The following is a 15524-nucleotide window of genomic DNA, read 5'->3' as shown; positions in this document are numbered from 1 at the left end:
TGTCAAGTCCGCTCGATCTGGACAAATTGCCGCTCCGATCTTGACGTCATTGAAAAAGTATCTGAATTTAATAAGACTGATTTGGTGTTTTTTTCTGACAATGGTTACTTTCTAAGAAAGTCTCTGACTCATAAGATGCCGTAGACGGTCTCTAAAAAGAGAAGTTGGCGCGTTGGCCTTTTCTCACTCTATGATCTTGCCATCGCTTTAAAATCCAGATATTATTCCGAATTCACAACATTGTTTATTAAGATCTTCAACTAGGTCTTCTTCTGTTTAAGCTTAAAGACGGGGTTAGTATTGTCAATGTAAATTATCTATTACTTTTAATGTAATATTGCTATATTTTACATTTTCACTTTGATCTATCATGCATGAGATAGTGAATAACGAAAGTTCAGCTCATGAGTCTTTAGGGTATGTGGAGCCCAGGAATGATGTCACTTTATTAAAATGGGCCCAGGCAAACGAACCCTCAACCGCAAAGACGGAGCCAGCACGTGGAACAGACTCACCATTGCTTGATACCGATAAGGCTGAAAAGAACAAATAAGCTACTGGCGCAGAATCCAGCAAGAGAATGAAGGACTCTCTCCAAGTCATGGGCTCCACCAATCGGGCTTGTCGGTATCTCAGTCAGCGAGCCCTTGTCACCATCTCAACACGGTCAAGCTCTTCAGTTAGCTACAATCCCCCCAACCAGTGAAAACCCGGCACTTCTCCCCCGCAAACAGCACTATCAGTAGCCTAAACCGAGTCTTCGGGGGGGAAGCTTATCACCTACGGAACCCCATCGGAAGCCGGTGGGACGCCCTCTCATCGCCCTTATCTCTACGGAATGCCCCCCGTCCCTGTCACAAACATCCCCAAACACCACAAATCACAATGCCTCGCCCAATAGTCCCAGCGCACCAACGACAAAGAGCAGCAGAAGCCTGCAACTTATGTCGCGAGACGAAAAAGAGATGCAGTGGCTCAGCTCCCTGTACGCAATGCGTCCGCCGCGGTCTTGAGTCGCAGTGCTTCATCACCTACGCTCCGAGGGGGTCGAGAACAAGAGCTCGCGCTGAGGCTGCAAAGGCTGCGGCGGCGGGATCAGTTACTACGGAGCAGATGAGTGCGAGTTCGCATCAGAGCAGTCAGCCGATGGAGACGGATGAGGGGTATAGACCGTTGTCGCCGTCGCATTCGCAGCAGGATGATGAGAAGGACAGTCAGACTGAAGCGTCGAATCCACCACGGATGCTATTGAACTCGAGAGGCGAAAGAGGTATGCAACCATTCAATTTTGTTGATGAGATGCTTATTCGTTAGTTTACATTGGAGGCGCTGCATCAATCTCGTTTCTGCAGATTGTGCGAAATTTGGTGTCGCAGCAGATTGGACCATCGGCATTTTCTCACAATGAGAAGAGCGACACCATGCTAGAGATTGAGTCACCAACAGCTACAACACACGATGAGACGAGCGCGATGAGATTAAGTCCGGATCAAAAGCAGCAATACTTGAGATCGTATTACGTAGTGGTATGTCTGCATCAAATGGTCTTGAATGCATACTGATGACAGCAGACCGAAGCATTAATCCACGTCTTTGACGCGTCGGAACTCGAGACTCTCCTCAATATAGACGACGACACAGGATATTCTCCCTCTCCCAATCTCTCACCACTAAAACAAGCCTCAATCGACTTGGTAATCGCAATCGGAGCTCAATGCGAGTCCCTCTCCAGCGCGCGAACAATAGGCCAAGCATATTTCCGTCGAGCTCGCAGCCAAGCATTCGTCGGGTTCCTTGAAGATCCAGACCTAGACATGGTCCGCACATTCCTCCTCATGGCATTCTTCATGCTGGGCGAGTGCAGAAGAAACGCGGCGTTTATGTATCTCGGTGTCGCTGCAAAAGCTGCCCTTGCTTTGGGTCTGCATAGTCGAGAGTCTTATGCTGCGAAACCAGGACCAGAAGATCAGTCAAAGTAAGTTTGGGCCTTTATAGTGGTTCGGATATGGCTAATGGCTTAGATTGCGGGTATGGATGAGTGTGTGTATCCTTGATAAGCTTGTTAATTCGCTTCTCGGCCGACCATCCGCTTCTGCCCAGATCCGATCGAATAGCAGCAGCAAATTGGATGACGTCGCGCAAAAGGGCGATAGCATTACCGAGCATTTAATGGCGTCCAACAGAGTTTCCACCATCATCAACGATATTACAGACACGTTGTATGATCAGAAGAAGGTCACGACTGCAATTGTCGAGCAGTTCCTCCAAGATATTGAACGATGGAAGCGGGAACTTCCTGCTTCTGTCAAGATACCCTCAGCGGATCCCAGTCCGGGAACAGTAACGCAACAACACGGAGCTATTGCCAAAGTTTACGTGTCGTGTCTCTATTATCTTGCTGTCATGTTGGTTTCAAGACCGTTCTTGGTCTCGGCACTTACATCCAAGGGTCCTGGAAAGGGAGCGCATACTCAGTTGGCTGCCGCGTGTCTTGATGCAGCGATGTATCTATCACAAACATGTTCCGAAGCTCTCAATGCTGGGCTCCTGCAGGGAAACATGTGCATCATGAAGTATGTTCACTGACAATATCCAAAGATCTACATGCTAACTGTCCACAGAGCTCTCGTCTTCGCATCGGGTTTAGTACTCGGTCTAGAGATATTCGCCAAGTACCCCGTTGAATCGGACATCAGCAACGCATTCGAAGGCGCCAAAGATGTCCTTAGGCATTTAGCAACTCAAAGTCCACAAGCAGCGCATTATCTCGACATTCTGACAAATTTATCTGGGGCTATTGAGAAGCGACGGTCAAACGAAGCATCTAGTGGAAGAAGCCGCTACGTCTCCAAGCTCTTTAGTCTGGATGCAACGCCTGAGAATGCAGGGTCACAGTCTGCCCAGCAGATGCTAGATACGATGTTTCCTTTCACAGATTCTCAGACTGGTCAGATGATGGATGATACGATGCAGGATTGGGTGTTTCAACAGCCTGATGGTAGTGATTTCAGTTTGGACTGGGAGACATTGAATGTGTCTTTATGGGATACGTATCCATTTTTATCATGAGTTAGCTGTCTAGAACTGTATGAATCGATGAGCCTGTATGAACATCACCATCTTCAATATCGCCATCCGTGACAACACCAACACTTGACATCCGCGTATCCAACCTCCGCTAATCATCGGGGCAATTGATCAAGTGACTATCCCACGAAATCCCCATCCACGATCCGTAGATCCGCACTGAGTTTACCGCAAATAGGCGGGTGCTATCAGCAAAACTGGTCGTAGTGCATTACCCGACGCTAGCGGATATCGCACCACTTCCGTACTGTGGACTTCCGCTATCTCTAGATAACCTATCGTGAATACGGAACTTCCGAAAATTACAGCCGCAGGCGGTTGAAGCAGTTGATAGTGGTTGCAGGGCGGGTATGAACTCTGAATGGTTGGCGATCCGGGGTAGATAACGTTTGGACGAGAGGAAGCTAAATAGTGATGGTTGCTCAGCTTCAAATCGATTCAATTCATCATCATCAACTCATTCAATACAATAACATCCATCTCATCCTACAATCACTCAAGTCTCAACATCTCATCTCAACTCTCCATATCATACCGCATCTTCTCACACCTTCACAATGATCAAGGACAACGCTCCCACCATGCCCAACTGGAAGCGCCTCAGCGTTGGTGTCATCGGCGGCGGCATCGGTGGCATGTCAGTAGCAATTGCTCTCCGCCGCGCAGGCCACGACGTCACCATCTACGAGCGCTCAGACTTTGCCGGTGAAGTCGGCGCCTCGGTATCCTGCGCCGCCAACGGAACTCGCTGGCTGCACGAGTGGGACGTCGATGTCGCCAAGGGAGACCCCGTCGTTCTCAAGAAGCTGATCAACCGTGACTGGAAGACCGGCGAGCCTGTTAGTGTTTACGATCTCGATGACTACGAGAAGCGATGGGGTTTCGTATACAACATGTTTCACAGACAATACATGCATGCTATGTTGAAGGATACTGCTATGGGCGAGGGAGAGGGTACTCCCGCAAAGCTACTAGTCAACCACAAGTGCTCCGCTATCGACTTCCCCACAGGCACTATCACTTTTGAGAATGGTGTCACTGCCAAGCACGATCTTATCATTGGTGCTGATGGTATTGGCTCTGCTGTTCGAAAGATTCTCGGCATTAACCCTGAGAAGAAGCCCTCCGACCAGAGCTGCCTTCATTGCAACGTCACAACCGAAGAAGCCGTCAAGGCTGGTCTTGTCGACTACTCACAAAACAGTGCTCTCGAGTACTGGGGTGGTCAAGAAGGAAAGTGGGACAAGATCGTCCTCTCTCCTTGCAACGGTGGCAAGCTTCTCTCATACTACTGCTTCTTCCCCCGCGACCAGGGTGACTACACTACACAGGCCTGGGGATCTGAGGATCTCCCCACCGAGGATCTCCTCAAGCCTTATCCCGAGCTCGACCGCCAAGTCTTTGGACATCTCGCCATTGGAAAGGAGATCCAGCCCTGGCGTCTGTGGGTTCACCAGCCTTATCCCTACATCGCCAAGGAGAACGTTTGCCTTCTCGGAGATGCTGGTCACCCCATGATGCCTCATCAGTCTCAGGGTGCATGCATGGCCATTGAGGATGCTGCTGCTCTCGGTATCTTGTTCAGCAAGCGATATTTCAACGGTGATGTCAAGCAGGCTCTGTCTGTCTACGACAAGGTCCGCCTGCCCCGAGCTACCCGTGTCCAAGCTGCCGCTGCCAAGGCTGCCTACAACATTAATGAGCGAATTGGTAGGTCACTCGATACTTCATAGATTCGATTTATACTGACTTTCACAGGCTTCTCTGTTAACAAGAACATCTCTACATACAAGGTTGAGAACGAGAAGGAGGTCCTCACCATTGAGGAGATGAACACATATGACATGTACAGGGATATCGAGGAGAAGTTGGCCAAGGCACAAGGAGAGAAGTACGCTGGTGGCTTCCTCAACGGTCTGCCTCTGGGTCTTGAGCTACCAAATGGTGTTATTGTCGGTGCATAAATGGGAAAAGAGGAGTTGGGGACATTTACATCTTAGCTTTGTTATAGTCGGTTTTCAAAATGTTAAATTAGTTCATTAACCTGTCGCCTTTATTCCCTTACACCTTATGTCTCCACCTCTGCTGCAGGCAGATCGGGGTGATAGCTACTTCGCACCAATACCCCAGACCATAAACCTTTCAAAAAACCCCTGGTCAAACCTTCGATCATGTTAGCGGATGTCCGGGGGTGTTTGACACCCTTGCCGCTTTCCAAGCGTCTCTACTCTTCCCCTATCCGGCAAGATCCAGGGGTTTGCAACGGTTGGGATCTGCAATCTATCTCAAGTCCCCAGTGGCAGCAGCGGACTAGTCCGGGATTTGACTGGATTTCCTCTTGGTCAGGTACCCGCTGGTTAGTTTACACATCAGTACTCGTCTTCTCTTATCCGCGGTAATATGTGCAGGTTGCCAAGGGACAGTCTTATCCCTCGAGCCAGTATCCAGCCTCCTCATCTTCTTGACGCTCTCGTATCATAACACGCTACAGAAACGACATTGAAGGCCCCTGTCGATCTCGCTAGCCTCAGACACAATGATGTTGTGATCAGAACAGGTCAAAAGGCCTAGCAAGAAGCCAGTCTCTTATGTCGTTGAGATGAGGCTCGAGCCCAGACTCGTTCTACTAGACAAGACATAACTGCCAGGCTCCAGCAGCCGGCGAACCGTCACATAATTCCAAATGCCTGCACCAGCTGTATATCATCATTGAACAGTATTCTATTAAGTCTATTTCTTGTATGCTGCAGCGGCCCCAGTATCCTATTACACATTAGCATCACGTCTCTTGTCCGCAGCATCGAGGTCCTCACCAAATACACCTGGTAAAACTTGAGCCGATACTTCCCGTCAGCAGCCGTCTTCTCCAGCTCGGCCCTCCCAGCCCACTCAATCTCTGCCGAGCCATTCTTCAGCTGCAAAGCCACTGAACCATGGAGCATGACCTCGTCTGAACCAGCGCCAAACGGGTACACCTTGCTGAGAGTGTGCTTCCGCGACGCAACAGCCTCCCACATTCCTTGTCTCAAAGTAGTGATTTCTACACCGTCAATTGCTGTCCATACACCTGACGAAAAGACTTACCAGCGTGACCTGACGCCTTCTTTGATGCGAGGACAAACGTCGCGTCCTTGGCAAACATGTCTACATACTTGTCCGTCTCCCCGGGAGTGTCGGAAACGGCATAAAAGGCCTGGAGGAACTGGATAACGTGCGGTTGAACCGATTGATCCGAGGGACTCTGCACAGAATACGACTGTTCCATTTTTGCGGTTTCTTTTCTGATCTTGTGATGATTCTGAATTGCGCTGTCTCAAAGCTTGTGCGTTGCAGTTTATCTCAATAATGTGTCGCTCCGTGACCCTGCTTCCGACTTCCGATAGTGGACTTCGGATCTTCCTTAGTGAGCGCTCCCACTGTAGTCAGTGTCTTGACGATCGTACCCCGCAGATTGATCGGACCGCGGGCAAATGCCGTTCCCTGTTAAGGTTTAGCATTGACGGTGCATTACCCGCTCGTCCAAACGGAATCAACGGAATTACGAGGCGGGTGCATTATCCGGAATGGGGTAACGCGGCCTCTATGGTTGTATTGTATGAAGTTGATAGTTATCAAGTTGAATATATATGTCCATGTTCAACTCCAGATAATAAAATATAATCATCATCAATTCACACTCTCACATCATCTTCCTTAAACACATATCTTACTCATCATGCTCGGCAAGGTTGCTCTTGAGGAAGCTTTCGCTCTCCCCCGTCACAAGGAGCGAACACGATGGTGGGCTGGTCTCTTTGCCATCGACCCTGATAAGCACGCTGCCGAGATCAACGATATCACAGATCAGCGTATTAAGTACATGAATGAGCATGGTGTTGGCTACACAATTCTTTCATACACTGCACCTGGTGTGCAAGATGTCTGGGATCCCAAGGAGGCTCAGGCACTAGCTGTCGAGGTTAACGACTATATCGCCGATGCTATCAAGGCTCACCCTGATCGTCTCGGTGCTTTTGCGTAAGTCACCATATTGCATATTCGAGAACTTCACTAACAACTTCAGCACTCTCTCTATGCACGACCCCAAGGAAGCTGCTGAGGAGCTTCGAAGAGTTGTCACCAAGTACGGCTTCAAGGGTGCTCTTGTCAACGACACTCAACGAGCTGGTGCAGATGGAGACGACATGATCTTTTACGACGGCCCTGAGTGGGATGTCTTCTGGTCAACAGTTACAGACTTGGATGTCCCCTTCTACCTCCACCCCCGCAACCCCACAGGCTCCATCCACGAGAAGCTCTGGGCCAAGCGCAGCTGGCTCATTGGTCCTCCTCTGAGCTTCGCCCAAGGTGTCAGCCTTCACGCCCTGGGTATGGTTACCAACGGTGTCTTTGACAGACATCCCAAGCTCCAGATTGTTCTCGGCCATCTCGGCGAGCATATTCCCTTCGATATGTGGCGAATCAACCATTGGTTCGAGGATATCAAGAAGCCTCTTGGTCTGTCTTGCAAGCTGACTATCCGAGAATACTTTGCCCGCAACTTGTGGATCACCACCAGTGGACATTTCTCAACCTCGACACTACAGTTCTGCCTGGGAGAGGTTGGAGCCGATCGCATTCTGTTCTCTATCGATTATCCTTTCGAGAACTTTTCAGATGCTTGCACGTGGTATGATGGTCTGGCTATTAATGATGTTGATAAGAGAAAGATTGGAAAGGATAACGCTAAGAAGCTGTTTAAGCTTCCTCAGTTCTACCAGAGCGAGGATTAAAAGAATGAAGACAACAAAGTACATAAATGCAATAGAATAACACAAATTTAAGCGTTTTGAAACAGCTATTCCTGAGTGACTTCAGCAGTATCCTTGGCCAATAACAGTACTTTTGATTGGTAACGACTTGAATGTTACCAAAGACAGGTCTTAATTTACTATCAAGTTGAAAGGATAACTAGAGTCCAATCAAGATCAGGTACCCAAGTCCTTTACGATCTCTCGTCCTTGCTTTCCATCATGTCATTTGGCAACAGAGCTGTTGTAATCACACAACCCAGCATAACACCACCAGCAAGATATAGCACGCTGTTGATATCTCCTTGCCCATTCTCACCCGTGCGTCCATACAGATGCTGTGCAATCAATGGACTCACGATACCAAACAATCGACCCCAAAATCCTGCAATGCCACAAGCCGTGCCACGGATTGGCGCAGGGAAAGCTTCAGGGGTCCAGCCATAAAGTACGGCGTTAAACATGGACTGGAAGAAATATTCCATAGTGAAGAGTCCTTCGTTCTTGGCACGCGTATCGACTGTGGAGAAGAGGATGATGGAAATGCCCATTAGTGCAGCTGATAGTACCATTGTCCACTTACGGCCAATAGCTGGGATGCGGTAGAGCGTTGCACCAAGAAGTACTCCGACGATGCCGGGTGCATAGGTGTAGATGTATGCAGCATAAGTAGATTTGAGACTCACGGATGCGGCACCGTTCTTTAAGGCCAGGATGCTAGGCAAGTAGAAGCCTAAATATGTTAACAATATTTCATCACGTTCACACTTAACTTACCTGCAACAGTAAATCCCCAGTAGTCCATGATATACGTCAACCATACAAGAACTGTGAGACGAGTCATCTTGGGACTAGAAAACAGCATCTTGTATCTCGACAGCTCAAGCTTAGCCTTTTGAGACCATGCCATATTGAGTTGTTTTGTTCCCGCTCCCAAAGCAGGAGTTGCGCTATTACCACTTCCAAGAGAGCTATCATCTGCTTGAAGTGACTCAAATAGCTCAAGAGTGAGTCCGCACTGCTTCTTATTCACTTTTGCCATATGTTGAAGCGTCTCAATCGCCTGGCTGTCGCGGCCGCGATAGATGAGATACTTGGGAGTCTCGCGGAAGTTAAACACGAAGAAGCGAAGGATGAAAACCGCGAGAGTGATGCCGCCAATAGTGAAGAGAAGATATCGCCATCCCATGTTGTCACCGCGGGAACAGCATGTCTCTCCTGCCTCGACATTGTTGCATGATACCAGAGGGTCAGGCTCGGAGAAGTTGGGGGAGCATGCGTAGACTGGGATGAATCCAAAGGCGATGGCACTGCAGAGGACGACTCCAATGGGTTGGAAGACGGACAAACAGGCCAAGAGGAAGCGTTTGTTCTGCAAAATGTTAATAAAAATACCTTTTGTGAGTTCGCTTGACATACCTGGGGAATAAACTCGAGAGTAATTGTCGTGTCGATTGGAATATTTCCTCCGACACCAAAGCCGACAAATGCTGTCAACACGAGAAAGGTCGTGTAATTATTGGATGCACCAAGACAAAGTCCGAATATCGACGAAATGAGACATGTCAAGTTGAACGCCCAGCGACGACCTAACAACTGTCAGCTGCTGCCTCACCCAAAGGAAGGGAATCTCCAGGTAGAGGACCTGTTGAGGCAAACGAGCCAAGAGCATCATACCAATAATATCCGCCAAAAACCCCCAAACAAAAGCCCCCGCCGTAAGCCCAGCATTAAAGCTCGTCGAGATATTCCCCGACTCGTTATCTCCAAAGCCCAACTCTTGCTGCAACGGTCCAAGCACGAGACCAAAAGCCTGGGCCCAAAGGAGATCAAGGAGATATCCGAAGCCGCAGAGACCCCAGATGTACCACTGGTATTTGCCCATTCCTTGGGCGTCGATCTCGCGGTTGATGAGGACGCATTTCTTCTCGTAGAGGGTTAGGCCATCGAGGTCGTGGAGAAGAGGGTTTCGGGAGCCGTAACCCTGTGCGTTTTCGACCTGGGAATAGGGTATAGTGTCACCGTCTACTTTGGACATTTCTTCTGAAGGAGGCATGCTGTAGGTTGTCGTGATCGAGGGATGTATTTGCGTAACGTCACGTTTCAGTTGCCGACAGTGGTGATGGAATGCAAAGATGAACAGTACGAGAATCTCGCAATCGCTATCTACTGTTTAAGAGATCTGCAATCTCATGTCACACACGTACAACTTTAATCAAGCCATCATTGGCCTACACTATCAGGATCGTTGATGTCATTCCGGGTTGGTGAGATGAGGCCCTGAAGATTCTGATTGGTCCGGAGCTTCTCCTCAGCCATGCAGTCATCATCTAAACCCGGTTGTATCCTTTGTATGTGTCGCGTTGGACCAAAGGCAACAATTTAGGCTATCACGGGGCGAGCGGTACGAAAGCTAATCTGGTAATCGGTGGATTGTTTCCGGTTTAGATCCGTTTCCAAGATGTAAATGTGACGACTCACATGTTGGTGGTCAAGGGTAGGCGATGATATTATCCAGTATCAGATGGATGCATTCCATTGTTAGGTGTAGCTCACTAAACCATGTACAATGCTGTAAGTAATATGGAATATGCATATTTAAATAAAATAAATATATACCTAGTAATTAGCAAGACCAAGTACTCAGTGAACAATTTACATCCAAACTCAATATTCAGTATAAGAGGATAGTAGCAATGGAGTAACCGATCGAGCTGCGACCACGACAATGACTCTGATGTAGACCCTGGACCGATGTTTTATACGCATTTAAAGTATGGCAATAAAATAATAATCAAAACGACAGCAGACAAGATCAGAAATACAGTGCGCAACTGTTATAGCGGGTTGATCTGCGGGGTAGTTTGTGCCTTTAGCTACTTGGGAACCTCGCTACTAGACTTTATTAATGTATTTATAAAAGTCTAAACATATATAGAACGCAGTACAAAATACGAGAGCACTTTATCACGCTCAGGTAAAACAAAGTAAGACATACGGATGACTTTTAATAAGATCTCGGGTTAGCATTGCAACCTTGCAATGACGTACGTGATACTTTTGTCAGCAGTAAAGTGGAAGAATCTCAGCGCACGCCATCACTCATCCCGTGTACGCTGGATCAATCCATCTATTAGAAAATCATAATGACTGTGCCATACCACGAAGAACCGATCCATGAATGCCATGTTCATACAGCCAGCAGCGCGTCCTGATCAACGCGTCGCGCACGCGACACGACTCTGAATGCACATCGGATTTTATTAGTCACCGAGATCGATCTTCCCCACCAGATCGAGAAATCCGTGTCTCCAGAGATTAGCGTGGAGACAAGATCTATACTAACCCTACTCTAAGCTCAAATCGGTGCAACCAGACAAGGCTTCCGCGCGAGGCTGTCAATGGCCCACCTGAGTCATTGACGTCAGCAGCAAAGTCAAGCCCGTCATGACTTATTTTACATTGTGCATTAATATCAATTTGTCCTTGCAGCAAACTCTTGGTCTGTTAAAGACTTGGGATAATTTTCTGGCGATTGATCTTGTCATCTATGTCTCAGGAACCTTTTAATACTGATATTGAGCACGACGGCGCTGCACTTATGGCTCAGAACGGAGATAAGAGTAAAGATGAGAGGAAGAAGGTTCTTGTTGTAGGTGCTGGAGCAGCTGGGTAAGTTGTTCAGCTCGTGAGCTTCTGAAGCATACTGATGAAGATAGCATGTCTACAGCTTACCACCTGTCGGAACATCCAGACAAATTTGATGTGACTCTGATCGATGCAGTTGACTACTGCGGCGGTCAAGCATTCTCCATTCCCATTGATAAAGAACGACATGGAGCCTCTTGGTGCAATCAAGGTGTCCAAGGAGGATCTTACATCTTTCATCATACTGTCACTATGTTCTCAAGGCAGGGCTATCACGCAGATCCGTGCAACCTTCACGTTTCCTTTGGCAAAGACGAGACCTTTTGGAACAACGTATTTCCAACTCAACTTCTTGTACGTCATGAGAAGGAAGTCCGTCGTCTGACGACTGTTCTCAAGTTCATGCGCTGGTTCGAGATCTTCTTCGCCCTGCTTCCGCTGAAGCTCGTCTTCAAGCTCTTTTTATTCTCTGAGGAATTCACCAACACGATCGCGCTGCCTATGACGGCTCTTTTCCTTGGGACTGGCAATGCTACGCCCGAAGTCCCTGCAATCATGTTTGAGAGATTGTGTACTTCACCGACTTACGGAATGTGGTATCCATCCGACAGAAACACTGTCATAAGCAACAAACCGCCCATGATTGTGTTCCCCAAATTCTCAGAGTTCTACGAGACTTGGAGGAAGGATCTTGTCTCTCGTGGAGTCACCGTCCGTCTTTCTACTGAGTTAACTGAGATTGTTCAGAGGAATAAGAAAGGCGTTGTCGTGAAGCTCAAGCCGAGAACTCCGATGCCCGATCATCATAACCCCAACGGCGGAGATCCCGATGCGCCCGTCGGAGAAGAACGATACGATGAAATTGTGCTCTGCTGTCTTGCTGACACGGCAAAGAAGGTCCTCGGCAGGACGGCAAGCTGGAAAGAGAAGAAGGTCTTGGGTTCTGCAAAATTCAGCGACGACATCACGATCACTCACAATGATTCCGATTACATGAAGAAGCATTACGAGAACTTTTACCGCGACGATTTGGCTGTTGCTAACATCAACGGAACTGACCAATCGGATCGTCTGGCGTTTGCAAAGACAGAGTACCGACCCATGTACTACATCAAGATGTACCCAGAGGACAAGTCCAAGCTTGAAATGTGCTTCGACTGCACGAATTACCAGAGTCAATTCCCCGAAAAGGTTCCCTTCGAGCAGCATGTCTTCCAGACAATTTATCTCAACAAGGACCGGGACAGCAAGCTCTGGACTGATAATGAGATTGCCGAGGACAAGATCATCCGAAAGGACTGGTGGCATCAACTCTGTCACAGCTACACTCACTATTTGTTCGTCATTCCCTGGATGATGTTCCTCAACGCCAAGAATCACACTCGCTTCGCCGCTTCTTGGACTCTTGTCAACGCTCACGAAGTAGCCGTCATGTCTGGAATTGCGGCTGCAGTGGATCTAGGCGCCAACTACCCTGAAGACTTGGAGAATGACAAGTTTGCATTCTTGTGTTTCAGGCTTTACTACCTTCTTACATATGGAAAATGGTACAGGAGGCATTTTACGTCTAAGAAGTATTTAAAGTCCCAGACTACCGAGAGTCAGGCTGCTGCTGATGGGAAGAGTTGGGCTACTGGACTTTATGGAAGTGTTTACAAGGGACCTGGTGTTTCGGAGGTGGAGAGGAGTGCTTGGAGGGAGGGTATCAAGAAGGGATCGAGTACTGGTAACTTGTCTTGAAGGACATTAGTAGAGTGTAGGCTTGAGATTGAACGAGATGAGCGATTTAATTGTTTGCATCAAATAATGGCAGTGAATCTACTCGCTAGTTGCAAATGCTATCACATGCAGTATCAAGCTAGCACGTGTTCCTCGTGTTGGGGTTCGAATTTACTATGCTGTGCCCTATGTTTGCTTGGCAGGGGTATCTGTTGCACGTCCTATTGCGTGACTTTCGATGGCTTGCGACCCCGGACAATTTCGTTAATCACCTTCTCTTTCGTAAACTCTCATATAAAATTGCGCTAAGCTGTTCAAGACAGAGAGAGAAACTAGGCAGTCCAGTTTCCAGTTAACTACTTCATTCTTGATTTATTCGCTCAACTCTCATCCATTTGACAGCGGCTGAACTCACGGCAAATGCACACATGTCGATCATAACAGCGAATCGTGTATGCATGCGCAAACCTTAATCATGGAAGGATTGAGGGGTTCTAGAAGACTGCTGCATTCACAGTAGTACTGTAGGGTATGATCATCCTCTACGCCATAGAGTCTATGGCAATAAGCACTGCAGCCGGGGAGTAGAATCGGAGGAACTTTTGCCACCCATGTCGGTTTACAAAAGGGAAGGTCAGATCCGAGGTAAGACTGACTAGGAACTAGTCCGAGGAAGCCGTCGCCTGTCATATTCATTATCTGGCTGCTATTCAAGACTATGTGCACTGGCCCGTCGCTGGTTGGCCGGAGCAGTCTGGGTATAAGCTTTGGAAGATTGCAGATCATGGTGGCACCAATCACTTGGAGGTTCTCAGAAGAGCTAGAAGCTCGCAATCCCCAATACGCCACCCTCGGTTGGGGGGAAGCTAGAGAGGTACCAGGGTTACTCCAAGTTGTCGAGCCTTGAAATTACTGACTTGCCACAAACAGCAGTTCGTTGATGTTGCAAGGTGAGATCCATGGTCGTCTGGCGCCACTGGCTTGCATGAGTAGTGATCTAGTTCAATTGAAGGTATACTCTATTTCGACATCTCGCCGGTTGACTACTCAGACATCTTACGACGAAGCTTCACTGCGGGACTTGATTTCAATGACTGTAATCAACTCTGCTATCATCAAAATGGGGCAAAAAGATATAAATCACTATCATCGCACGATCCATCGTTCATATCTAGGTTCGCAATCGCTGATGGATACCGGCAATCTAGGTGGATTCAACACGGGAAGGCCGCGCCTCTCATCGTTCTCGTTATGGTCTTGAACGATAAATTGGGTGGTCAAGGCTGTGACACTAAGCAGCATGGGGTTAACCACCAAAGCTGGAAATGGTCACATGGGGTCACCTGGTGCCGCTTATACTCGGAGAGAGGGGACTCGTGTCTTCAATAGGCTTCAATACCTTATTCAGCCCCTGGCGAGGACCCCAAGTTTTGCGTGCTGCTGTCCCGTTGAAAGACGCTGGATAAGTCAGCGGATTCATTGGCAACCGGAAGCCCGGCACCAGCTTATCTGCGGGTATGTAAATACCTTCCTAAAGTGGTAGGTCGGGATTCCGTGGTGGTTGTGCGGGGCCCAAGATTTGGAGCTATCAGCGATAGTGATACGTAGACAGGCCGTGATTTGCTGTCCGAGGTTGCAGTGGTAATCCTGAGGAACTGTTCTAGAACAACCGCCTGCACGAGAGGAGGAAGTGGCACCATAGCGCACTAGCTATGACCGTTTTTGCGACGTAACAGGAGTTTCGGCACAGATATGGTACACAGTCAGAACTTTGGTCTAGACCAAAAGAGGCTAATGCTCCTTTTACGAAGGACCCATCGCATGACCAGCCTGTCAAGTTCAAGTTTGGAGAGACTCTGGGGTAAAGAGGAGCTGAAGCTTTGCTTCGTTGGAGAAAGACTGTTCCCCCCTGCAAGTGACCGCTCGTCGGGGACGCCAACCCAATAGAAATGGCCCAGCAGGCTCTCCCTATCTGTAGAGCTCCAGCGCTAACTGGAACGGGGTGGCGCTGGACCCAACAAAAGGCCGTGGCGAGCCTGGGGCCATGTCCTTGATAAGAAGGTCGGTTGGTCATATTTTTGTCTCCGTGTTGGTATGGTGGTCAGATTGTAAAGTCCAGAAGGATTGCTGATCGCTAACGGGTCGTCTTTACCAGTAGATTGGTCCACGCATGAAGCCTCAAGATGTCTAAAACGAATGCAACGTGGTCTAAATGTGCTGTACACATCGCCAAGATTGACAAGAGATGCCAAGTCGGCAGCCAAGATGCGCCCAGAGATG

At 48.4% G+C, this 15524-nt stretch overlaps 6 protein-coding genes across 6 annotated transcripts; 4 read left to right on the top strand and 2 right to left on the bottom strand.

The window, feature by feature from the left end:
- Positions 1-723: 723 nt before the first annotated feature.
- Positions 724-3119, top strand: FOXG_19945 (uncharacterized protein). The gene is made up of 5 exons (XM_018400207.1): positions 724-1270; positions 1315-1526; positions 1572-1975; positions 2022-2573; positions 2622-3119. Exons 1-5 carry the CDS (start codon positions 886-888, stop codon positions 3067-3069), a joined length of 2001 nt encoding a protein of 666 aa, XP_018245916.1. The 5' UTR covers positions 724-885; the 3' UTR covers positions 3070-3119.
- Positions 3120-3467: 348 nt separating this feature from the next.
- FOXG_08917 (salicylate hydroxylase) lies at positions 3468-5153 on the top strand. Its single transcript, XM_018387950.1, has 2 exons — positions 3468-4797; positions 4846-5153. The coding sequence occupies exons 1-2, from the start codon at positions 3645-3647 to the stop codon at positions 5049-5051; spliced, it is 1359 nt and encodes a 452-aa protein (XP_018245915.1). The 5' UTR covers positions 3468-3644; the 3' UTR covers positions 5052-5153.
- Positions 5154-5365: 212 nt separating this feature from the next.
- FOXG_08916 (uncharacterized protein) lies at positions 5366-6478 on the bottom strand. The gene is made up of 3 exons (XM_018387949.1): positions 6172-6478; positions 5901-6127; positions 5366-5850 (listed from the first exon to the last, which is right to left on the bottom strand). The coding sequence occupies exons 1-3, from the start codon at positions 6350-6352 to the stop codon at positions 5818-5820; spliced, it is 441 nt and encodes a 146-aa protein (XP_018245914.1). The 5' UTR covers positions 6353-6478; the 3' UTR covers positions 5366-5817.
- Positions 6479-6672: 194 nt separating this feature from the next.
- FOXG_08915 (2,3-dihydroxybenzoate decarboxylase) lies at positions 6673-7935 on the top strand. Its single transcript, XM_018387948.1, has 2 exons — positions 6673-7104; positions 7151-7935. Exons 1-2 carry the CDS (start codon positions 6803-6805, stop codon positions 7857-7859), a joined length of 1011 nt encoding a protein of 336 aa, XP_018245913.1. The 5' UTR covers positions 6673-6802; the 3' UTR covers positions 7860-7935.
- A 136-nt stretch (positions 7936-8071) lies between these two features.
- FOXG_08914 (uncharacterized protein) lies at positions 8072-9933 on the bottom strand (the record flags this gene model as incomplete). Its single annotated transcript, XM_018387947.1, has 4 exons — positions 8072-8610; positions 8655-9249; positions 9297-9466; positions 9555-9933. The coding sequence occupies 4 exons, from the start codon at positions 9931-9933 to the stop codon at positions 8072-8074; spliced, it is 1683 nt and encodes a 560-aa protein (XP_018245912.1).
- Positions 9934-11350: 1417 nt separating this feature from the next.
- On the top strand, positions 11351-13371 carry FOXG_08913 (uncharacterized protein). Its single transcript, XM_018387946.1, has 2 exons — positions 11351-11549; positions 11597-13371. The coding sequence occupies exons 1-2, from the start codon at positions 11428-11430 to the stop codon at positions 13263-13265; spliced, it is 1791 nt and encodes a 596-aa protein (XP_018245911.1). The 5' UTR covers positions 11351-11427; the 3' UTR covers positions 13266-13371.
- The last annotated feature ends 2153 nt before the right edge of the window (positions 13372-15524 follow it).

Source organism: Fusarium oxysporum, chromosome 9 (genome assembly GCF_000149955.1).
Source record: "Fusarium oxysporum f. sp. lycopersici 4287 chromosome 9, whole genome shotgun sequence".
NCBI classification, from domain to species: Eukaryota; Fungi; Ascomycota; class Sordariomycetes; order Hypocreales; family Nectriaceae; genus Fusarium; species Fusarium oxysporum.
The sequence above is the reverse complement of the archived record's forward strand: the minus strand, read 5'-3'. Positions and strand labels throughout refer to the sequence as shown.

Coding starts and splice junctions, on each gene's coding strand:
- FOXG_19945 (XM_018400207.1), top strand. CDS start 886: ATGCCTCGCCCAATAGTCCCAGCGCACCAACGACAAAGAGCAGCAGAA. Junction 1,271..1,314: donor GAACTCGAGAGGCGAAAGAG/GTATGCAACCAT, acceptor CTTATTCGTTAG/TTTACATTGGAGGCGCTGCA. Junction 2,574..2,621: donor GGAAACATGTGCATCATGAA/GTATGTTCACTG, acceptor AACTGTCCACAG/AGCTCTCGTCTTCGCATCGG.
- FOXG_08917 (XM_018387950.1), top strand. CDS start 3,645: ATGATCAAGGACAACGCTCCCACCATGCCCAACTGGAAGCGCCTCAGC. Junction 4,798..4,845: donor CAACATTAATGAGCGAATTG/GTAGGTCACTCG, acceptor TGACTTTCACAG/GCTTCTCTGTTAACAAGAAC.
- FOXG_08916 (XM_018387949.1), bottom strand. CDS start 6,352: ATGGAACAGTCGTATTCTGTGCAGAGTCCCTCGGATCAATCGGTTCAA. Junction 6,128..6,171: donor GAAGGCGTCAGGTCACGCTG/GTAAGTCTTTTC, acceptor TTGACGGTGTAG/AAATCACTACTTTGAGACAA. Junction 5,851..5,900: donor AGTTTTACCAGGTGTATTTG/GTGAGGACCTCG, acceptor AATGTGTAATAG/GATACTGGGGCCGCTGCAGC.
- FOXG_08915 (XM_018387948.1), top strand. CDS start 6,803: ATGCTCGGCAAGGTTGCTCTTGAGGAAGCTTTCGCTCTCCCCCGTCAC. Junction 7,105..7,150: donor GATCGTCTCGGTGCTTTTGC/GTAAGTCACCAT, acceptor TAACAACTTCAG/CACTCTCTCTATGCACGACC.
- FOXG_08913 (XM_018387946.1), top strand. CDS start 11,428: ATGTCTCAGGAACCTTTTAATACTGATATTGAGCACGACGGCGCTGCA. Junction 11,550..11,596: donor GTAGGTGCTGGAGCAGCTGG/GTAAGTTGTTCA, acceptor TGATGAAGATAG/CATGTCTACAGCTTACCACC.